The following is a 25103-nucleotide window of genomic DNA, read 5'->3' as shown; positions in this document are numbered from 1 at the left end:
AAAATGACCTGGTTTGAATAGTATATGTCACATATTAACAAAAAGCCCAGAATATTCCACCATGTTTTGAAAAGCTAAAACTTCAGCAATAGATATAAGTAATATACAGGGGCTCCTGGGTGGCCCAGTCAGTTAAGAATCCAACTCTTGATTTCAGCTCAGATCAGGATCACGGTTCATGAGCTCAAGCCCCACATCGGGCTCTGCGCTGATAGCATGGAGGCTGCTTGGGATTCTTTCTCTCTCTAACTCTCTCTCTCCTTTCTCTGCCCCTCCCTTACTCTCTCTCTCTCTCAAAAGAACTAATAAGCATTAAAAAAAATAAAAAAAATAAGTAATATACAAATCCTCCTAAAAGAAGTGGAAGGAAAGACTCATGAGGTGAAAAGGGAAAGTGAGCAGAGCTGTCATCTGAGGCACAGGTGGTCAGGACTGTGATTGATGTTGCAAGTTGCTGTTTGGTCCAACGGCAGGCAGAGAGCTGATTTCCCACCTTGCAAAGCAGCCAGGGCCTATCCTTACCAGTATCTCTTGGAAACTATCTTTGTATTTTTCTGCTGTTCTCTCTACCAGCCACCGCGCCCCCCCTGCCCCCGACCACCCCTTAGACAACATTAGTGTCTCTTGTTCTATGTGTTGGCAGGGTGTAAAGTGGATGTATTTTGTAAAAAGTTACCTTAACAATTGGAAACATCTCCTGGGCTAGGTTAGTTCCTCTTCCATTAGAAATTATTTGCCCTGTAGTGCCTGGGTGGCTCAGTCAGTTATGTGTCTGACTCTTGATTTCGGTCCAGATCATGATATCACATTTGATGAGTTTGAGCCTCCCATCAGGCTCTGCGCTGATGGTGTGGAGTCTGCTTGGAATTCTCTCTTCAATGTGTGCGTTCTCTCACATGCTCTCTCTCTCTCAAAATAAATAAATAAACTTAAAAAAAAAAGAAATTATTTGCTGTTCCTCTGAAACCTTAGGCCAAGAGCTTGCTAAACCATTGTTTGACATTTCTATGCTTACATTCAGCAGAATGCTTATATGCAATATCATTTCCATATTGTTTCTATTTGCATCTTAGTCTTTTGTTGAACACAGTGTTTATAACATTTATAATTTAAGGGAGTGTCAGAAATGACTACATGTAGGGACCCAACAAGGAGTGAAAATCTAGAGAAAGAGATTGCAATCAGACATTTATTTTCCAATGGACAAGGTTTTTGTTTTTGTTTGTTTGTTTTTTTCCCCTTTATTACAATTTAAATCAATTAACAGCTGAAATTGTATCTGTAGTCATTATTAGGTTTAATTGCTGAGAAATATGTTGTGTCTTTTTAACTGGGGAAAATGTATCAAATTTTTCTATAGCCTTTTTACTTTCCAAGAGCAAAGACTTTATAATCATAAAATAATAAAAAGCCAAATCAAAAATAATATATATTTTTTGTATATTTTATATATTTTATGTTATTTTAAATTATTTTATGTTTTATATAATATTTTACATACTCTTTTATGGTTGACTTATTAATTATATATTATCTAATATAATTATGTTCTTAATTATTACATTACATCATATTATATATTTTTATTTATTTATTTATTTTTTACATTTTATTTTTTTTAACTTACATCCAAATTAGTTAGCATATAGTGCAACAATGATTTCAGGAGTAGATTCCTTGATGGCCCTTATCCATTTAGCCCATCCCCTTCCCACACACCCCTCTAGTAACCCTCTGTTCTCCATATTTATGACTCTCTTATGCTTTGTCCCCCTCCCTGTTTTTATATTCCTTTTGTTTCCCTTTCCCTATGTTCATCTGTTTTGTCTCTTAAAGTCCTCATATGAGTGAAATCATATGATGTTTGTCTTTCTCTGACTGACTCATTTCACTTAGCATAATACCCTCCACCTCCATCCATGTAGTTGCAAATGGCAAGATTTCATTCTTTTTGATTGCCAAGTAATACTCCATTATAGATGTGTATATATATAATACACATTATATATGTGGTATACACATATATATACCACATCTTCTTTATCCATTCATCCATCGATGGGCATTTGGGCTGTTTCCATACTTTGGCTATTGTTGATAGTGCTGCTATAAACATGGGGGTGCATGTGTCCCTTAGAAATAGCACACCTGTATCCCTTGGATAAATACCTAGTAGTACAATTGCTGGGTTGTAGGATAGTTCTATTTTTAGTTTTTTGAGGAACCTCCATACTGTTTTCCAGAGTGGCTGCACCAGCTTGCATCCCTACAATGGACAAGTTTTTTTTCAGTCCGTTTTTCTGCCCTTTGGATCAGGCTGTCTTTGGACTGGTGATCTTCCCTTGGCAATATTTTGTGAAGCAAGCAGGAGTTCCTTGAGTCACATTAGAGTCCCCGGGGCTTCTGTTTTTATCTGCATCTTGTTGAACACAATATTTATAGTATTTTTTGTAGGGCTTGAACCCATGAATCGTGAGATCATGATCTGAGCTGAAATCAAGAATCGAATGCTCAACCGACTGAGCCACCCAGGTGCCCCTCCTTCTTTTTAATGGCCCAGGAGAAGACAAGTGTCTTCTTTTTTCCTTTTCTTTTTTATTGATGTATAGTTGATATAAAATGTCTTATTAGTTTCAGGTGTACAACATAGTGATTAACAACTCTATACATTATGCTGTGCTCACAAGCATAGCTACCATTTGTCATTATACAAGACTCTAAGAACACTGTTAACTGTATTCCCTCTCATGTACCTTTCATCTCCATGACATATTCATTCCATAACTGTATCTCCCACTCCCCTTCACCCATTTTCCCATCCCCCACTCCCTTCCCTCTGGCAACTATCAGTTTGTTCTCTGTACTCATAGGTCTATTTCTCCTTTTGCTATTAGAGTCTTTCAAAGTTTGAAGGAAGTTCTCCTGGTTTCTCTTACTCTTTCTTTGGGTGACATATCTACTATTCTTTTAACTATTCCTTCAAGAATGTGGTTACTGGACCTCATTGCTATTTTTACTTTCCCTTCCTAGAATGTACTATTGTTTTCATTGCCCCTCGTGACATGACTATTCCACCTGATGCCTGTTATGTCTCAAGTTTTTCTTTTATTTGTTCCAAGTGCCTATTTACTTCATTTTGAAAAAAATCTTAAGAATTATATGACCAAGAATCTTTATTCCATAAGGGTAGTAAATTAGGAATAGAAAACTAGGGCAAAGGAAAGAAGAGTGAAAATATACCTGTTAAACTGCTCATTACTTAATGTAATTGTCAAAACTGTTACTTGATGTGTAATTGTGTTTTGTTTAATAATATTTACTGAGATTCCTGGAAGCCAAAGTAAACAAGGAAACATAGGAAGTTATACAGGTCTTGTGACCAGAACAGAGAAATCATATCAGTTCTTTAAAAGAGGCTATGTTTTCCCTGGGGGTATTAAATTCCAAAAAGTGTTTCTTATGTGGATTCTTTATAGCACAAAAAATATAATGAAAATGACCTCTCCATCAATCTCAAATGCAACAGTGATATTCATGTGACTACATGACTGCTTCTTATTCTGACCTTTGGTAGATGCTTTTGGCATAACATTTGAGCACAACTCAGTAAAATCAATTTACTTCCCTTGTAAAAACACTTTTAACACTCTCTACCATTTCCTGACGCTAAAGATTCTTCATACTCCATGTGATAGTCTTTGTGAATTGGATATTGTACACATAGGACCCTTTCTCCAAGGCAAATGTGTACACTGAGTTATGGATTTGGTTGATTTTGATTATGATCCATGGCACTTATTTTTTTGTCTTTGGTTTGGGTCGATTTCTGTACCATTGGAGTCATACTAAGAAAACTAACAAGTGATAATTTTAACAATTATGATTATGCTGGGTAGTAAATCATACTTAATGCCCCAGACTCTTCTTTACCTTCCTCCTGAGAGTCTAGATTGGTTTACCGTCAGAATTCCTGCAGTTTGGACCTTGAGGGTGGGACAGGACTGTGCTGCTCAAAACTCTATGAAGAACCTTCCCCTGGGGTGGGAATGGGAGCATCCCTTTGACCACGGGAAGGGACGTGCAGTTCCAGGAAACACTTGCCAAACCACAGAGATTGCAGGCCTACTGCCCATCCATTATTATCATCATTATTTAATGTCTTTCAAAGGTCAGAGCCAAAATAAATGGTCTGTCAGCCAAGTGAGCGACACCAGCCTTTACCACAGGCATTGGAGGCCCTTTTGGTATTTAGTAGCAGTGACTTGGGTCATATTCTTGTCTGATTCCATCAGACTGGCTGGGCTTCTGCCTTCTGCTGTCTTGCCACAACTTTTTTTTTTTTTTTTTTTTTTGGCAGTTCTTCCCACCCCCATCCATGCCCCCACCAGCCCAGCCCAATAATAGTTACTTGGTATGTGTTTGCTGCTCTCTGCTCTTTCTTTCTTTCTTTCTTTCTTTCTTTCTTTCTTTCTTTCTTTCTTTTTTAGAATTAAACAAAGGGATTGAATTAATTGTGCTAGGGAGTGATAAAATATGCAGGGAGGGCTTTTGGGGGCTCCTGAATTTTGGGTTCTGGTCCATCTCTGAAATTCTGCCTCCCCTGGGGATAAAGAATAGTATTGTGATCAAAAGTGTGGAGCCAAAACTCTGAGTTCAAATCCTGACTCTGCCACTTACTAGCAGAATAATCTTGGGCAATTTACTTAACTTCTCTATGTTTCAGTTTCCTCATTATAAAATGGATTTAGTAATAAAAACCTCCCTCATGGATTTGAAATTTGATAGTACATGAAAAGTGCTTGGAGCAGTGTCTGTCTCAATGTGTTAGCTGCTATTATTATTAGTCTACAGAAATCATACCAAGGTGTCAGCCTTATACTGAGATCACTGTAGGTTGAGGCTGTTTGGGAGGGAGGTACTTGGGATTGTATTTGGAGATGGATAATGGGAAAGTACCTAAACCCCTCAAGACCCAGACCATCCAGCAAGATGGATTTTTTTTTTTCTTGAGGATAAAATGGAGTGAAATTATGATGACTCAGAAATGTCTGCATCCTAGGGCTCATGGCCCACTTCATTGTTCATTCCAACAGAAGGAATGTTCAGTCCAGGTATGCATAAATTTTGCTCCATCTGCTTACCAGGGCCCAGCATCCAGGCAGAACCTCTGTTGCCTAAGGAAGGGGAACAAGGTAGCCTCATGGACTTTGAACCAGAGTGCTCAGGCTCTGAATCTTAGTTTAGCTTATTGACCTTTTTAGAGTCTCAGTTTCTTTCTCTATAAAATAGCAATTATAATTCTGACATTTCAAGGTAGTTTTGGAGACTAAATAACATGACACTTGTAAAATACCCTGCATAGTGTCTGGCCTTAAAAGACATTTGATTTGTTGGCTTCCTTCCTTTTCTTCTTCTCATTCTTCCCTGTCAGCTAACTTTATTAAGAAAGCCTCAGTGTAGGAAGTAATTTAGAGGAGTGCTTTCAAATTTAATGTGGGATGGAGGGGATTCTTGTTAAGCTACATATGCTGATTCAGCAAGTCTAGAGTAGTAGGGCCTGAGTCTGTGCATCTAATCAGGCCCCGGGTGACACCAGTCCTGTGTCTCAGGCCCCCATAGTAGCACAGCTCTCTAATTCCTCCCTTTGCATCTCATTATTACCTTTTAGATTCGTGTTAGTATTTTAATAGTCTTACCACACACATATGCTTATCTAGGATCATCATTTGGAGAAATAGCAAAGCTTGCATGTTACCGTGCACCTCAGAGTGTTTTCCCTCATCCAGCACAGGCAGCAATGGTTGAGGTCCAGAAGAAACCTAGCATAGGCATTTTATCAGGATCCCCATGGACCTGGGATCCCAAACTGTTTTACATAAAATACTGGGTTCCTGTCTGTTGACGGTCTCCTTTCTGAATCTGGGTCCCTCCATAATGCAGATGGCAGGGAGGGAGTTGACTTAAAGACTGCTTTTGCCCTCACTAAGCACCTCAGATATTTTTAGAGCCACGCACTCCAACTACTAGCCTTCTCCAGGTTCGTTAGGTTATGTTCTCTCCAATATACACAGATGGAGGAGTCTACTTTGGTTCTTTTTTCTTTTTTTCTTTTTTCTTTTTTTTGTGTGATACACACTCGTGAGTGCTTGGTGCATATTCTTTGACTGATTCTAGATTTTAGCAGGTTTTTCAGATTTACTTTTGAGAACCCTCCTCACTGTTGTTTCTTTGTAGTATCAGAGCTTTTAAATATTTGACCTCCTTCTTTTTTCTTCCCTGCATTATTTACTGGAACTTCTTTACTCCGAACTACCAGGATCAGATGCATCTGCTGTGTGCATTTTGGGAACTGGCCCTCATTGTCCTCAGGCAACTTTTCTTGAAGTAAAAAAAATGCAAAAGTGACTAATCTCCTTGAGTTACAAATCTTTGAGTTAGAGATGTGAAGAAGAAATAATAATAGCCTCCTTTTTTTTTTTTAATTAAAACAAGACTATTTTTTCTTTTCTTTCCTTTTTTTTTAAATTTAAGAACACTACAAAGTGTCCAACTTAGAGCTTGGTCATCAGCCACATTACAAAACGAACCAAGGCTACATCAGTCTTTTAGGCTTACCTTGGTGCTATTTCATGAAGATTTTCTCCTACCTGGCTCGGCTCTGCCTAATACGTTTGCCAGTTTGGGGAACACTTTGAAAATAGCCCCAGGTAAGAAGCCAGGCATTTTGAAAGTTAAGATGGAGAAGTATTGCAGGCAGAAAAATAGGGAACATATTTGATGTAAAGAAAAGTCAGTGGGGCCATTAATATTTCCATCTTATCTAGATATATCAGTCAGGGTCATAATAGAAAACAGATGGCACAGTCCATAATTAAGGACAATTTACAAAGGTATAGGTGTAGGGGAAACCTAGGACTACTGGTGAGTTGTTACTGCCCTTGAGCCTGAAAGTGACCTTGGCAGGGAGGGATCCAACCTCTATTCTTCCTCCACACTTTCAATTTCCCATTTCTTGCCAGAGCGCATAACAGTATCTTGTTATAGTTTATTCTGGGCAGCCTCCTGGGGCAGATAGCAGGATGGAGGTGGGTGGACAGATGACCTATAGGGTCAAACAGAAGTAAACTACTCTTACACTTTCTTTTGAAGGACTTGTTCACCTGAAGGCAATATCAATATTGTGAGGTCCTAGAGGGAAGACACTGGCTTTCCCACTTATCTGTGGGATACTGTTTAAGGGATTGTTGAGTGAATGAATGGGGCTGTTCATTTCCTTCCTTTCTCTCTCTCTCTCTTTTAAGTTTATCCATTTTGAGATAGAGACAGAGAGAGAGAGAAAGAGAGAGAGAGAACAAGAGCAGGGGAGGGGCAGAGAGAGCAGGGGAGGGGCAGAGAGAGCAGGGGAGGGGCAGTGCAGAGCCTGGTGTGGGGCTCAAACTCATGAACTGTGAGATCATGACCTGAGCCGAAACCAGAGTCCGATGCTTAACTGACTGAGCCACCCAGGTGTCCCTCTTTTCTTTCTCTTGACTTGCACTTGGGGTGGCCAACAATAGCTGGATGATGCTGTCTTGGTTAGGGTCTTGTGTTCTGAATAGAGAAGCTTCTCATAGTCACAGCTAACTGACTCAAAGAGATTAACACTTCCTGTCTATGTGATTATTTTACTTTTAACAATCTCATTAGTAAAACTGTTAAATGAAGGTAGAGTTTACTGCATTAATATCCTGAGGCTTTTTGTATTAACATTGTTTTTACAAGTATCCAGATTTAGCTAGGCAATGCATTCATGAATCTTTAGCTCATCTCAGTGAATATTAAATCTGACCCTGTTATTTCTCCTCTCACCAGTGCCCCACTGGCCCACAGATGGGTGAACTGTTTAATTTGGGAACCCATGTGACTTTTGATTCTTTCCCAGGCTGCTTCAAGAGAAGAACACACATGGGGCACCTGGGTGGCGCACTCGGTTTAAGCGTCCGACTTCAGCCAGGTCATGATCTCGCGGTCCGTGAGTTCGAGCCCCGCGTCAGGCTCTGGGCTGATGGCTCGGAGCCTGGAGCCTGTTTCCGGTTCTGTGTCTCCCTCTCTCTCTGCCCCTCCCCCGTTCATGCTCTGTCTCTCTCTGTCCCAAAAAATAAATAAATAAACGTTGAAAAAAAAATTAAAAAAAACAAAGAGAAGAACACACAAAGGAATAAATTAACTTCATTAACTATCTGCAGTAGCTTTAAAAGAAGGTCTCTGGGTAATGCCAGGTTTCTTTTAACTGTCCATAGAGCAGGAGTCAAAATAGAAATGAATTTATTAGCTACAAACTTTGGAAAACTTCCTCATGCAGTCAAATTGTCATCCCTAAAGATTCTCAGACATTAGTATTTTGCAGGAAGGGATAGAGCTAAATGCCACAAGAGACTAGTTTGGAGGTACCTGGGGTTCCTGAAGTACTCAGGTTTAAGAGCAGAAGAGAACACATTGTTAGGGAGAGGAATGAGTCCCTTTTCACTTAGTGCTTTACTATTCTTGTCTAAGGGTTCTCAGGGTGTGCGTGCATGTGTGTGTGTGTGTGTGTGTGTGTGTGATGTGGGGAGATAGAAGAAGTGGGGGAGCCTCAGAATCCCTTAGACATCCATGAAAAAGATGACTTTATCCTTTGCTAAATAGAATTGGGTCCTCAAATTCCATATGATCGTTCTTTGAAATTCTGATGGGTTTCTTTCCATACACTTTTGTTAATGAGTTTTTGACAGATCCTTCTTATTCTCATGAAATCTATTGATATTTTATGTATTTCAAATCTGAATGGATTGTTGACTTAATTCTTTGCAAGGATTATAACTCTTGGAGGACTTTTTTATAGTTCTGCTTCCAGGGTCCCCAAGGACAGAAAAGGCATGGCTGGCTCACATGTACCCCTCACATCACCCAGAGTGACAGGCATTTTCTGCTCCCATTAAACCCCCTGCTGTTAAGGTCCCTCCATTAATGGGTTTCTGAGTTTGGGTCATGCCATCTCTGGCTAAGGCTATGGACCTACAGAAGCATGCAATTCCTTAATCAGGATTTGAGATTTAAAAATAACTTTTGTTTCTAGTTTCTTCACATGTCATAACCATTTTGGATTTGACCTTTTTGCTTTTTGTATGGGGGTGAAGGACTAGAGCCACTGGAAAAGCTGCCTGTAGGCCTGCAGTTGGAGTTTCCACTACAAGCATGTTTTGTTTGGCAGGCAGGCAGGCAGGGCCCTTCACTCTACCCCTTCTCCTGCGACCATTAGACTGAACTGCTTCAAATGGAGCACACACTCTCCTGTTTGCCTCAGGCCACATTACTCCCTATTGCTGAATTCATTCTAGGCACATCTAGAAACTTTTATATTCTCTCTTTTCCCAAACATTTTTTAAAAAAACTTTATTTATTTTTGAGAGAGAGAGAGAGAGAGAGAGAGAGAGAGAGAGATAATGAGCAGAGGAGGGGGCAGAGAAAGAGGAGGGTAGAGAATCCCAAGCAGGCTCTGTGCTGATAGCAGAGAGACTGATGCAGGGCTCGAACTCACGAACCATGAGATCATGACCTGAGTTGAAGTTGGAAGCTTAACTGACTGAGCCACCAAGGCACTCCATCTTTCCTAAACACTTTAAAAATAGTTCTGTGCTCCATAATAATTATACCTGTCTTTACTTTTGACTTGGGATTGAGCTACTTGTGTAAATCAAATGATTCCTTATTCATCCTGTACAAATAATAAAATTAACTATTGTATATTTCTTTAGAGCTTACGAGGCATTTTTATTTAATTTATTGGATCATCACAATAATCCCATGGCTAGAGAGGCGGGTATTTTTCTCCATATTATGGATGGGAGGTTATATAGCATAGTGATTAAGAGTACAGGCTTTGGAGTTAGACAATTTGAGTTTGAATTTCACCTTTTGTAATTACTAGCATAGTCTCAGCTAATCAATGTACACAGTTTCCTCAACTGTAGAATGGGTATATACTATCTATCTTATAGGGTCATTATAAGAAGTAAATAATTAATTCATACAAAGTAATTAGAACCATGCCTGGCATATAGCAAGTGCTCAATAAATGTTAACTGCTAAAAATATTGTTATTATTAATAGCACATGAAAAAATGAAAACTTGAAAAAGTTGTGAAATCTAAAGTCACAATAGCTAGTTGGCAGGAGCGTTGGGGCTTTAATCAAGATTGAGAAATGTCTGGTACTGGCTTCTTTCCTCCGTATTTACTACTGATTTCCTCATGTGTTCTGAGGGGACTATAAGGTGAATCATCTTTTCTTTCATCTTTCAGCTTCCTTATCTTCATTTTCTTTTGTTTACTAACCTTTAGAACTCTTGGGCATCATCTGTCCAATCATGGGATCCATCTGTCAGAATTCAGCAAGGTGTAGGGATGTCCACATCCCTGCAGGTGGACTCTCCTTGACACAGAGCTGCTGGGGATGTCCGGGGTCCCTCTGAATTCTGTCCAGATAGATAGCCTGGAAAAATTAACATCCTATTTAAAGTAAAAGTATCCTATTGTTGCCACACAACAAATATTTTATAAAACAATTAATAAGCATATATTTCTCCATGCTTCAGTTTCTTTCTTCTTAAGAGCAAGAATACGTAAATTTAGTGATCTCATTTGTCATTCGCATCCCTTTGAGGTAGTGAAAAATAGGTTAAATTATCTCCAGGGGGGCGGGGCCAGGAGAAGGGTAATGAAGTCCAGTGTGAAAAGAACACAGGCTATGAAGTCAGGCAGATGAGGTTCAAATGGCTGTTTCATTTTCTCCTATGTCTCCAAGTCCCATTTTCCTCATCTATAAGGAAGATAAGCAGAGGACTGTGTGGAGGCTTAAAGGAGATACTGTTCACCAAAGAGATAATGCCAGGTACTTAGCAGGTAAATATGGCTGTTATTGGGGAGGTGACTTTTCACCCTGGTTGAGGGTCACAGTGGGGAGCTCAGAGAAAGGGGATGCCATAGTGGGAATAATATTTGAGGAAGACTATGATGGAGGAAGATTTAAGTGGTCAACCCAGTGACTTGGCCATATTAGGTAATCAGCAAGCTGGGCATTGACTGGCAATAGGATTTATATGAGTGAAGACAGGAAGTAATACCAGTTTGCACAAATGTGTGAGATGGTCATGGAGACAAATCTAATTGAAAAAGAGTGGTAGACCATATGATTTCATATGCAAATTGGTTGCACATTTTAGAAGGCTTTGAAATGCCAGATTGAGGAGCTTGAACTTATTTCATTAAGGAAATAATGAACTTATTTCATTATTTCAATAGGAAGCCATTGAACATTCTTAAACACATATTTTGACATATTCAATTTTGGTTAGAACTGTGTTTGTGTATTGGGCCTCTTCATCGTGGTTGGAGGAAGATGTGTCTGGTTAGACGATGCTAGTTCTGATTTCTACATTTAATGGAAATGCCACAGAGACAGCATTTCTTTTGGACTGGAAGATAAAGTTGGATGCCACCACTTTGGCTGTGTGGAGACTAGACCTGTCCACTGTGGGGGAGACAAAGGAAGACGAAGGGAGAAATGAATGAGTACCCATATGAGATTTTTGGTGATACTAGTCTAGAGAGGGATGGAACAAATAGAAACATGGAAGATACTGCTTTCCCTATTTTTTTTTTTTTATGAGATACTGGGTGTTTTTAAAGTTTATTTATTTATTTTGAGAGAGAGAGTACATGCACACACGCTGGGGGGAGGGGCAGAGAGAGAGAGAGAGAGAATGAGAATCCCAAGCAGACTCTGTGCTGAGAGCAGTTCAATGCAGGGCTTGAACTCACAAACTGTGAAATCATGACCTGAGCTGAAATCAAGAGTCAGACGCTCAACCAACTGAGCCACCCAGGCGCCTCTGTGGAGTCTCTTATGGATAGCAAATACATGGCATGCACAGTCTATTTCTTTTTTTTTTTTTTTTTAATTTTTTTTCAACGTTTTTATTTATTTTTGGGACAGAGACAGACAGAGCATGAAGGGGGGAGGGACAGAGAGAGGGAGACACAGAATCGGAAACAGGCTCCAGGCTCCGAGCCATCAGCCCAGAGCCCGACGCGGGGCTCCAACTCACAGACCGCGAGATCGTGACCTGGCTGAAGTCGGACGCTTAACCGACTGCGCCACCCAGGCGCCCCGATTTCTAATTCAATCCCACAGCAAATGTTAATTGATCTTGGTATGTTTTCCTATTGAGCTGAACGGTAGTCTTAGAGTCCTTGTTAACACAATGTTTCAGGCAGCTTTTATCAATTTATCAGAGTTGGCACTGGAATTCAAACCTATCTGTCATGTCTGGAGTAACAAATGAATGAGAAATAGATTATGGCTATACTCACAGTACAAATCAATTCTTACTTTTCCAGGTGGAACTTGCAGAAATCTGTGCCAAGAGCGAGCGTTATATTGGCACTGAAGGAGGAGGGATGGACCAGTCCATATCATTTCTTGCAGAAGAAGGAACTGTAGGTGACATTAAGCTATTTGGAAATATCAACTAGGCAAAGTTCCAATGGAGAGGAAGGCCCTGAGATCTTCCACATCCTTGGTTCTGGGCCACCAATTCTATCAGGTTCTATTGTAAATGGTATTTCTCAATTGCTTTGTAATTCAAGGCTGCTATCAGTTCACCTATTGTGTTTCATGTTGATCACTTCTCTCTTAGGCTTCCAGAACCATACTTCAAGTCTGTTTTTCTCTTGTGTCTACTTTTTCCCCCCTTCTATTTCTTTTCGTTGTTAAATGAGATTTCTCAACTCCCTGGTTGTTGAGACCTCCTTTCCCGCTCTCGTCCCAAATCACTTCATCTCATGGCATTTTCATAATCTCTTGTTGGTTTTAAACCCAAATGTTAACTTCTCTTACCACATATATTCACAACCCCTCTTTTTATAATTTACGCTTTGGTATCATTTTTCTCTGTCAACATTTTTGGGGCTTCAGTGGCAGGGAAAAGAATGTTGACAGTAAGCCCGAGATGAATTCCTTAGCTGCATACCACTTCCCCTTGGCTATCAACTCCCTTAGGCAGAGTAGAGGTTTTGGTTGTTGCCCATAAACCCATTTCCAAAGTAGAAGCAGACATTTATTTAAAACTTTTTATTAGTTTTTCATCAGATTCCTACAGGCTTGGCTATTTTCCAAGAATACCTGGATTTTTTCTTATTAAGAATATTTATTATTGATTTCTCTAAGCCAAAGACATGAAGCATGAGGAAATGTGGTTTCATGTTGAGAACATACTCTGGGTGTTTGGGATGAGACCTGACAAGCATAGATGATGGCAAGAGTCCTGATGTTAATGTAAGTTAGCTATAGAGTCTGAACAAAGTCCAGTGTCTTTGAGCTTACAAAACACTTCATGACCTGGCCCTTGCTTTACCTCTCCAGCCTACCCTGTCACCAATCCTCAACCCTCCAACTTTGAGCTCCAGCCAAATTTCAATACATAAAGCTCTATTAACACCTCATGTTTTTTGTCTCTGAACTTGCATATGCTCTTCCCTCTCTTTGATATCCCATTTGGGTCAAGAAATCCTCTGTCTGCCCTCGTTTTGCTCATCCTTTGAGATTCAGTTTAGATTTCCCTTTTTTTAGGAGCCTACACTAGGTGATCAGATGCTTCAACTATGTGTCTATAAAGCTCCCTGCACTTTGCTACCACTGTAACACAACCTAGAAATATATTTGTCTACTTGATTGTCTTTCCTGCTAGATTGTGAACTCTTATGAGGGCAGGGACAATGTCTGTCTTGTTCACTGTTGTATCTCCAGTGCCTCATACAGTGCCTGGAAGTCAATAAAAAATATTTGAATCGAATGAGTGCATTTTTAGGAGAAATGTTTGCTAAGGTAAATAAATACATAAATTATTTAACATTTTCTGAATTCTAATACATTATATCTCACCTGTCATTTTTCTTCCAATAGGCCAAGTTGATAGAATTTAGTCCTCTGAGGGCAACTGATGTGAAACTCCCAAGTGGAGCAGTGTTTGTGATTGCCAACAGTTGTGTGCAAATGAATAAGGCAGCGACTTCACATTTCAATATCAGAGTGATGGAGTGTCGGCTGGCTGCAAAGGTATGAACTTGGCACACTAGTGAAACCTGGAGTAGGCTTTCTCTTGTCCTTTTTGTCCTTTTTCTCCTTTTTCCCTGCTACTTTGTCTCTTTCCCTAAAGTTTAGGGCAACATTCTGACTGCAGCAATATTTTAAATGATAATCTTTGGGTAGAGAGCAATCTGATTCCAAACTCAGGAGATAAATAAACCTATGGGTGTGCCCTGCAACCTCTAGGCATTTGGAAGTTATGTGAACTTCACAATTGAGTCTTCTAGGGTGGCAGGGGAGAAGAAGAGAGTTTATATCTGTGAAGCACAGGCCGTGGGTTAGGTATGGGTGGAGAAAGGTAGTTGGAGGTGACTGATGGGAAGTGACCATAACTGATCTTGTTTCCTCAACAAATGTGATGGTAACCCCAACACCTGCTGCTGTTAGATGCACCATTTTTGTAGCAGCGGGCCATCACTGGTCACTCTGAAAAAACAGGCTCTCTGTAATGCCCCTGTGCCCCAAAGACTTTTACATGTCTGCAAAGGAAACACAAACCAGCAGGGAGTTTTGGGAGTTCTCTGTTCCATAGTTTAGAAGAACCTTGCCAGTCAAGCCTTAAATCTACTTAGGAAGTATTTATTGAATACCTGTTGTATGCCTAGGAGCATGAAGATACACAGAGAGATATAAGACATTAGAATAGAGAGAGTAGAGTGGAGAGTTAAAATTAGAGGGATGTGAAAATAGGAAATGGTTAGTATGTGATCAGGTATGGTATGTAAGCAGGTGCTCCAAAAAGTGACACAGAAATGAAATGTTATGGAGGATCCAGAAAGGTACATGGTATGACCAGAAACGTGGAGAGAATTAAGGCCTGGAGCTGGGGAGTGGGTTCTGGCATAGGAGGTGCACTGTGCTTTCTCCTAGTTAGAATAAGGGCTTAGAAATTTAAGTCTGATCAGATAATTCCCCTGCTTAACATCTTTCAATTTTTTTTATTTCATTGGAATAAAGTAAAAAGTCCTGGAGAGACTTGCAAGATCTGATGCCTGTGCATTTCATCCTCTTCCCGTCTTAGCATCCCCCACTCCCATTACACTCCGGTTATAATGCTCCTTCCCACCCCAGGGACTTTGCACATTCCCAGAATGCTCTTCCCCTCACCTCCTTTGAAGTCTGAGCCTAAATGTCCCCCAGGGAAGCTTTCCTTGACTTTCTTACTCCCAGACTAAGGTTAAGTCTCCCTTCAAATTTCATTGTATGTACACTTCTCAGTTATGGAATTTATCACCATTGTTTAATGTCTGTCTCCTCCTTTTGATACAATTTTATTGGGAGCCAGGACTGCATCCATCTTGCTAACTCTTATATCTCTCTAATGCCTGGCATTGTGCTTAGGCCAAAATAGGCACAGGATAAACATTTGCTGAATAAATGAATAACTCCCTGTGTTACCCGCCCTGTCATATGGATTTTGCTCAATGTCACAATATTTTACCAGTGCATATTGGACGAGCTACTGTGGAGAAAGTACCTTACAGCTACTGTGTAAGGTACAGTTATCCCTGTGACTGACTTGCCACTTCACCCTCCTCCCACCACCTGAAGTTGTGAAGTTAGGGGGAGTAGAGATACGATGAGCCAGAAAAATAAAAGGTGCTTTTTTTTCTGGAAAATTTTGGCATTAATATTTTTTTTTTAAATCATGGTTTAAATGTTTTAAATTTGGAATTTACTCATTCAGATAATTTCTAAAGTTTGTGTAAAAGCAATGTTTTAATATCAAACTTCACAGTATCTGATCCGTGCATATATGAGAAGTAGTGCAGTAAACTTTTCAATATCAAAGCGTCAATGACAGTGAAGTTTTTTTTTTCCTTTAGGACAACAAACTTCCTCTTTCAGGAGGTGGAAGAAATTCGTGTCTTATTTATTTGAGGGTTTATTCTTGCTGACTTTACTTTGAGATTGATGAGTAAGTGTAGTCTTCCTGAGGAGACTTCATGCACACACAACGTTGTTTTCAAAGTTTTATCATGAAATGAGGTATCCTCTATGAAATCTACAGCTACAACGAGTATGAGATGTGAAATGGGTTCCTGTTGTGACTCCTCCCTTCCCAAGATGCAAGGGGAGACAGGAGCGCAGTCGTGGGCTGAGTCTCTAGTGGAAGCTGTCAGAATAGGAAATGTCTGAGAGTTAACTGGAAAAAAAGCCATCTCTGGAAGCAGTAGTGGCTGAAAAACCTTACTCCACTGCAAAACCTCTTGTTCTTGAGGATATCTTCTGAGTTGATAGCTCCACATGTGTCTTAGAGGTACTCTGGTCAGTGAAATTGGCATCTGAATTTTGCTTTTTGCCCCCTACTCCTCCCAATTGGTATATACTCTGAATTTGTCTCTCTTTTAAAATATGGAAGAAAGACAAGTCAAAGACTTCATCAAGATGAAAAATGTTTCCTGAATCATGTTGCTGCAGATCAGTAGAATCTGAGATTCTGTACAAAAGGGAAGTAAAGATAAAACTGCTAATATGATCTTGATGTTAAGAATACACTTTTGCCTGGGAATCTAGGCTGAGATTTTACTAAGCACATTTTCCTTTTAATATGGTTCCATTCTCTTATTCACATGTGGATGAATATAATATTTGTTTAGAAATGGTCTCAGATTAGGAAATAAACCTCCCATGTGAAAAGGTAAAGAAAGTTGTCTTAATTTGGGTAAACTTTCTGTTTTCAGACGGTAAAAGTGTCTGAATGACTAATGACTAAACAGAATAGCTTCAAAAATGAGACTGATCAGACAGAGCTCTCTGCAGCAAAGCTGTAATGAATGACACTCATTTTCCCACTGCTCCCAGCTCTCCAAGCTCCTCTTCGGATAATGAGTACCTTTTGTATCTGCTTAACATGGGGAAGTACACTGAACCAACAAAGATGGTTTTTCTTTGTTTGGCTTTAACATCGGTAGTTTCTTCTATCCTCAAGTCTCCTTTCTGTCTCTCTTTCTCTTTCTCCCTCCTCCTCTCCTTACTAGCTCCTCTAGTAGCTTCCAAAAGCTAAATGGTGCAGATTCACTGAAAGTCAGAGTCTGGTAGAGCCATTTGAACTAAAATTAAAAACATTTCAAAGCAAACTCAGTAGAGATTTATAATTACTACTTGCGTAAGGGATACTTTTAAGTGAAGCACATTTTTATGTTCTTAAATTAACAGTGGCCAGAAATCTTTCATGAGCACAAATTTTTTCATACTTTACACACATTCAGTGGCTTCAACTTTTCCAGAAATGTTTTATGTCTATAAAAGAGAGTATCCCTTAATTATATTGGGGAATAAAATGTGTGATGCTGATAATAAGCATTATGGGAAGTCAGAAAGGGAAGAGAAATTATTCCATTGCTTTTGCATACCCCGAGCTCCTTGTGGCAACATGTGAAGCAATGAAGGAGAGAGTTTCATGTGGTCCTTTGGCACTTCAAGGAAATTTTACAGTGTGACTCTTTACAGAGCCTGTCTGGTCAGGGGCCATCACTCGCCCGGTGTTTTAGCTCCTACCACTTAATGGTCAATATGGAACTTATTCTCTGTCTAGTGATAGAACGTGAGAGGTGGGCATCATCTCAGGACTCTGGCAGTTTTCTTGAATTTCAGTGGAGAAAAACCAAATACCCAAGAACGTGGCCAGTCTCGCTCAGCACTGTTGATTCAGTAGAACACACTCTGCCAACACTCTAGTGTGGAGCATTCCCGGAATGGTGGGACCACACTGCAGGGTAGAGGACGCTCATATTGGGGAACAGGGCAATGTGTTCAGGTTGTAGCAGGGGCTTCAGTGCCGCGCTGAGAATCAGCCAGGCTTGGTTGTGGAAGCATGGGGAGCCATTGCTGTTAGCAAGGTTTTAGAAGTACGAACCTGGCAGCAGGTTGAAGAGAAGCGGGGATGGGATAAAAAGGGAGGGGTATGAGAGAGGCTGTGCCTGAACCTGGTAAAGGTTGGGCGTAAAGCTCTCTGTGATTGGGTTTCTGTCTTTCTTTTGGCATGATATTTTCCCTGACCACCCTCCCCACTCCTGTTATGTCAAATGTCCTTTTATGTGTTAAATGCCTTCTTTCCACATCCTGCATTTGTCCATTATCGTAGTTTATGGCAATTAGATAAAGTGCTTCGCTGTGTAATTCTTATTTAACACCTCTCTTCTCTGGTAGACTGAGACCTCCCTGTGGTCAGGCACCATGTGTGCCTGTGAATAAACACTGTTGTCTGCCTAGGGCCTGGGGAGTAGTAGGCACTCAGCAAACGCTCCTTTCACGCAGGCAAGCATGAATAAAGGAAACGTGTTTAGTTGATAAGGACTGCAGTTTTAAGCTGAAATGATGGGTGGAAAGCCTAGCTCTGCCACTGGTGGGTGGGTTTAGGGAAGGTTGGATGGAAGGTGGCTGGAAAGTGAGAGGCGGTGAAATTTCCCACGGAATTTTCTTGTAAGTGGTTAGAAATTTGAGCATGGAATATAACTTCTGGCTAGGGGGAGAGCCTTCAGATCTATTTGTTTGGAGATAACAGTTGAAACCAAGAGCTAAGTTCAGTTTGCTGAAGGAAAGAGTGTGGCAAGAAAAGACCAGAGGGTCGGGGGTTAAACTTGGAAGGTGACTTCAATGAGATAATGAAAGGAGAACAATGAGTCATGGAAGGAAATGAGGCAGGGACCAGAGAGGTGAGAAACCAGGAAAACTCAGTGCTATAGAAGCCAATGAAACAGGAAATTTGAAAATTTGAAGAAGGTAGGGACTGACGAGTGCCAGAAACCACTGACTTATTAGGACTTTTTAAAGGGACTGAGAAAACTCCAGTGGCTTTGGGAGTGGCTTGGGACGTAAGGAAAGACCTTTGGGAGGCCATATTCCTTAACTGGAGTTTGGTATGGGAAGAGTGGGAGAAATGAAGAGCGGTAGCTTTGGGAATAATGATTTTTTTTTTTAATTTTTTTTCAACATTTATTTATTTTTGGGACAGAGAGAGACAGAGCATGAACGGGGGAGGGGCAGAGAGAGAGGGAGACACAGAATCGGAAACAGGCTCCAGGCTCCGAGCCATCAGCCCAGAGCCTGACGCGGGGCTCGAACTCCCGGACCGCGAGATCGTGACCTGGCTGAGGTCGGACGCTCAACCGACTGCGCCACCCAGGCACCCCGAATAATGATTTTAATGTGTATGTTTGTATTATAATGATAATAATGTGTATGTTTGAAGTCATGGGAGAAGGTGTCAGGTGGGTGAGAACTACTAGAGAGGCAGGGGAACATGGGGAGGGAAGGAAAACCATAGTGCCCTCCTGGGCACCTCCAAGGTGCTATTTGCTTTTAGTGTTGTCTTACTTAATCTTCATGGTAGCTTGTGAAGTAGACATCAAGTGAGCCATGTCACATACTGGGAGTTTTGGGCCAAGGTAGCTTGTGACCTGTTTTAAGTAAGCGCAGGAATCCAGGTCTGTCCTTATCCCAGCTCTTTCCATTGTGCCCCTTATGAATTAGGTGTGAGTGGGATCCAGAGCATGATGTTTGGGGATGCCTTTTTTCTAAAAAAAAAAAGGCAGGATGTGTTGAGGGTGTGGTGAGGACTGTGGTAGATCCATCTGCACAGTTGTGTGGGTTTCTTTGGCTTTATCCTGTGGCCTGAAACCTGCTATGGAGTGCAGGCAATGCAGATCACTAACACTGCACAGGGTCATTGTGGTTCTGTGTTCGTGGTGGTTATGAGTGCGATGTGCACACGGAAGTCACCAGCTGCCACAGAATACTGGAGAACAGCTCTGTGTAGTGGGAAGTGGGTAACAGAGAGATATGCAAAAAATGAAAAGGATTCACAATAAAACATCTGTGTATGATCCCACTTATGTTGGGCTATATGTGTGCAGGTATCCATAACATTTGTAGAAATATATGATAGGATGATTATCAAAATGGTGGTTGGTAGTTGTCTCGTTGGGATAACTACAGACAATTTATTGTACTTTGCTTTTTTTTTTTTTTTTTTTTTTGTACTTTGAACTGTTTGTGTTCTTTGAAATTTTAAAAATAAGAATGTGTGATTTATGCAACCTGAAACAAAACAACACAGCTGCTTTTGCTGTGTGGAAGATAGCTTGTTGAATGAGTGTTTTTAGAGGTAACTCAGAGAAGGGATTAGAAATTCTAGCCTTTTGCTGACCAGGTGAAGAGGAGACTTGGTACTTTTCCCACTGATTTGTTAGTACTGCTGAATGCAATGGGAAAGTCAAGGAGAGGGGGATTCTGACAGTCAGGCTCCTAAAATAGGGTCCATATCTTACCACTCTCCCAGCACACTCTCTGACAGCAAGCTCCAGCAATTTTCCAGGACTGAGGCCTCTTTCGGGCTGTAGCAGAGCTCTGAGTTTGCACCTGACACAACCTGGAAGTGCTAGGGAATTATCTTGCAAGTAGCCCTCACCGGATGATGGATGAGAGTTAGTGGGTAAATATCCCAGCTTTCTTGCCCACAGGCAAGGCACATCTGAGGTTTTTACATACAGGCTCCAGAGGGCCTGCTGGGCCCGGCCTCACCTGTCTGTATCACTACACCTTGCACTGGCTTCTGTTCCTGTCTCACTTTCTACTCCTCTACCAGCATCTTGCAATCATCCTTTCTTCTAAATACTTGCCTTAGGCCTGCTTCTGAGAGACACCAACTGAGAGAGGATCCTAGCACCCTTTATCTGCTTCTTTCCACGACTGTGGACAAAACACTTGTTGCCTGCTTTCTTGCCCACTGAGCATGGAACAAGCTCAGGAGCCTCCCACAAGTGGTATCTGATACAAAGACTTAGTACTTGCAGCGGTGCAAAGAAAGTGCTAGATGTTGACAAAGAACTGCTTTCTCCTATTTCCCCACCCTACTACAAGTGAGGAACTTGTGACGAAATGACCCTTAGCCCTGACTCATAGCCCTGACTCACAACTGTGAAGTAGGCCAATCACCAGGGCCTCAAGTGGCAAATTCCTTCATGAAGTTCTGTCTTTGAGCAACAGTGCTCTTACCCATCCCCTTCCTTCATCTGCAAGTCACATCTTTCTGTTTTCTGAGCCAGATTCCAAAGGGCTTAAGCAGCTTTCCTATTTTACTCCTACGACACAGCACGCTGTTCGGTGGCTCATGGCCATGCTGCTGTTGTTAATTGAAATACATATCAAATAGGCCATGTGGACCCAACAGCAAACTGGGATATTGCTGGAGTGAATGGTAACTTTTGTATGCTGGTGCCTATGTCTATGGAAGAAAAGCACACATGGAGGCTGCCTTAAAAAAACAACCTTGTAGGCAGCAGCAGGCATCCCTCCCAGACTTTCTCCTCACACATCCCTGGCCCAGTTTCCTTGGATCAAGTGCCTGAGGCAATGTGACTTGTCCAAGTGAGCCCAGGGATGGAAACTTGAAGATTGTTGTTTACTAAAAGGTCCTTAGGAAGAGCCCACAGTCATCACTCGGGGGCCATCTTTTTTTTCCTTTTCCTTCCTTTTTTTTTTTTTTTTTTTTTTAGATGGAACACATCTATCAAAGTGTCTTTAAATCACTGGAAGGTTCATTTCTAGCACAAATCTTAGTTTGTGCTTAGAAATGCATTCATAGGGCTTGAATGGCAATTTGAACTAGTGTAAGCAACACCGTGTAGATGTTGGCCGTGACTCACTGAGAATGTGGCCTTGAGAAAGCAAGAAAGAGTTAGAGGATCAGGGTTTAATTTCTAGCTCTGTTTCTTACTAGTTAGATGATTTTGGACAAGTCACTTAGTCTCACGTCTTAAATAGAGTAATAACACCCATCTCATAAGGCTGTTGAAGATTAAAAGAAATAAAAAGCACATTTAAAATCATATACAGGTATAATTACTTCTGTTTGCTTCATTGATTAGTTTGGCTGGGTTTGGATCTGTGTTTCAAGAAAGTATCATTCTAGGAGATTATCAACTTAAGCTCTTTTTCTGTATAATATAAATATATTGTTCTATGTATGTCTTTGTAAGTTTTCTCAAACAAATTTGGCAATACATTGGAATATAGACCATGGATGAATGAATTAAATAAAAGAGCAAATCCATGGAGGTATCAAATCTAGCACTGCTCAAACGCTAACTAAATGTTCTAAGCAAACAAAGTCAGAAGGAAAGGTCTTAGCTTTAGTCCTTGCTTTAGAAATGGTACCATGTTCTGTGAAATAATTGAACAGAAAAATAGAATTTTTCTCTTTTCCCAGTTCTGCCATAAAGTCATTAACTCCTTTCAACTGTATTAGCCAGAGTTTTAAAAAGAGGACTAATGAATATAAGAACTTCTGTTATTAGCATTCTTCAGAAGTGAGTGGCCCTAACAAAAGTTCAATGGTCTTTTGGTAAACCCTGCTTCCTGTCTAAAAGAAAGAAAATCAAATCATCAGCATAATAGAAGAGTAAATCAGATGCACATTTTCCTGAAGACTAGTTTCCCCTTCTTTTACTTGCTTCTTTTTGCTGTTTGTATTGTCTGCACCTGCCTCACACTAAGGGAATGAATTTTATAGACCTTAGGATGAGAGATATCTTCACTCTTTTGATTGTCTCCTGCTCTGAAGGGCTGCGAGTGGTCTGGGGAGAATGAAACACATTCTGGATTAAGGTTCCCATAAGTGGACCTGGTTACAAAGATTTGGTTTGTACTTAACACTCTCCATCAGACTAAGGGATGCCTCAGGATGCAGTTGGAAGCCATACTCTTGAGGGTGGAGACGCATACAGCGTTAGTTCTACCAGTGATCTAATGAAGTGGTTTTTCATAAGGTCACCAATGAGGTTTTCATTTAAAATCTGGGACTTTAGTCCAAATGCCCAGATACTTAAATTCATTAGCCATTTTCAAAGAGGCATGTGGTAAACAGGAAGTGCTCTAATGAAATCGGGCATACAGTGTCCACCTCAGGACCCAGGTCACATGAGAATTGAGTAGCTTTCTGTAGACTTTATAGAGAGTGGTGTATTAGGGATGAACTGAATAGGGATAAAAGAAAAAAATCATTCCAAGAAATAGCCCTGAGGGAAAGTGGTAGCAGGCAAAAAAAAAAAAAAAAAACAAACCAACAAAAACCAAAAAAAATCAGTGGGATATTAGGAATTTTAAGGAAAAATATTTAACTAGCCTGCGAGTGTCACACAAGCATGTTTAATTCCAAACATATGAATCCAGTGTGCATTTTCAAGCAATGATGGGAAATGTGGATAGGTTGAATAGGAAAAACAAAACAAAACAAAAACCCAACAGCTTAAAGTTGAATTTGGCTAATTAAAATAGCACCTATCAATTTCTGAAATGAAAGATAACCATTATCTTGGTTTGAACTTACAGCTCCTGGCAAAGTACAAAGGCTTGCAATGGGATAAAATACTGCGGCTAGAGGAGGTGCAGGCCAAACTAGGGGTCAGTCTGGAAGAAATGCTCAGGATGGTGGAAGACGCCCTTCACCCTGAACCCTATAGCCCTGAGGAGGTCTGCAGGTGTTTGGGAATTAGCCTGCAGGAGCTTCGAACCCAAGTTCTGAATCCAAACACTCAAGACGGTGAGTCGGCTGAAGAAAGTTAAGAACATGGATTGTTCCCATATTCACAGCTGGAAAGATTACAATTTTCCCATGGATTTGACTGATTTAGAAGCATGCCTGAGGGTGCTTGGAGAATGTGTATGTTTTGGCAAACTTAACTATCTAGATGCTTGGCTCCATTAAATCCATTCATTCATTCGTCAACAAATATCTCCTGATCTGCTATATGCCAGGTATTCTGGCGAGGCAAAGGTGAATAAAACAAAGTTCCTGCCCTTGAGAAGTTCCTATTTCAGTAAGCTTTTCTTTTTTTCTTCTGTCCATTTTCTTGGTTATTATATTATTTACATAAAAAGGTCTAGGTTAGAGCAGTGCTTATAACTGCTGAGACATGCCCTGGGACACCAGAAAGTCTTCCCTGCTTAGGTTGAAATTTGTTGCCCACTTTAGTGTGAAAGTTTTTTCTGTTTGCCTGCTGCTTTCAAGAGATCTTGTTTTCATGCTGATAATATCAGATCCCTGAGATGAAGGCCAGGTAAAGGTTAGAGGTGCACTGGGGTGGCTTCTCTTCTTAGAAGCAAAGGTTATCTATCTGTGGAAAGTCAATACCAGTGGTGCAGGTGGGGCAGGGACATCTAGCTAAGATCCAACCATTTCTGGATGTAGTGTTGGGTTGAAAGCTTGTAAAGATCAGCCTCAGAGCCCCATTTCAGTTCAGTTCAGTACCTAAGCTGCTTAACATGGATGTTAAATTTCTCCTCAACTTGGCCTGTGTTCTGTCCTGTCTCCCTTTTGAGCCCATACACGTCCACTCGTATAGTGTTGTCTTGGCTGAACCATTCCACTTACTAATTGCACCTTGGTCTTGCCTCTGGACCTTTAATCCTAAACATCACTGCCCTTTTCTGACTAGAGCTTTCCTCTTTTCTGAAATGCGGTTCCTATCTAAAAAGTTCAATATAATTCTTATCTCTTCTGTATCCTTCTCAATCCACAGCTTGTTCTCTTTCTCTGTATCTATGTTCCTTTTTCTCTATATCTGCCTGTCTTTCCAACCTCTCTCTATCTCAGCATTTAAAGAATAAGTTAATTTCCCAGAAAACCTTGGAAAACACAAAAGATAATTTCCTAATCAGAGTATGTGCCTTTCTATTTATGTATATGTATTTAAAAATTTCCCCCCAAAGAATAAGGATTTGATTGTTTTTATAAAAATGATGCATGCTTAATCTTACCCCTTCATCTAAAATAACTTCCCTACTGGCATGCTTGCAATGCTTTCAATAATTTCCTTATGTTTTGTTTGTACTCAGTAAATCTATGTTGAATGAATGAATCCATTTTGTAATTCTATCACCCTCAAAGGATTTCTTTCTCTTTTGCTATTGGAATAAGTAAGTTAAAAAACAAAACA

The 25103-nt window shown here is 40.4% G+C and overlaps 1 protein-coding gene across 3 annotated transcripts in view; it reads left to right on the top strand.

Moving 5' to 3' along the window:
- GALK2 (galactokinase 2) overlaps positions 1 to 25103 on the top strand; it is a 138145-nt gene that overhangs the window by 74901 nt on the left and 38141 nt on the right. For all 3 annotated transcript variants that reach the window (XM_043555455.1, XM_043555454.1, XM_043555453.1), the window contains exons 6-8: positions 12417 to 12515; positions 13981 to 14133; positions 23497 to 23707. In XM_043555455.1, the coding sequence (XP_043411390.1) occupies positions 12417 to 12515; positions 13981 to 14133; positions 23497 to 23707 (463 nt within the window). The remainder of the gene's footprint in view (positions 1 to 12416; positions 12516 to 13980; positions 14134 to 23496; positions 23708 to 25103) is intronic.

This window comes from Prionailurus bengalensis, chromosome B3 (assembly GCF_016509475.1).
Source record: "Prionailurus bengalensis isolate Pbe53 chromosome B3, Fcat_Pben_1.1_paternal_pri, whole genome shotgun sequence".
Taxonomy (NCBI): domain Eukaryota; kingdom Metazoa; phylum Chordata; class Mammalia; order Carnivora; family Felidae; genus Prionailurus; species Prionailurus bengalensis.
This window is presented reverse-complemented; position numbering and strand designations above follow the sequence as displayed.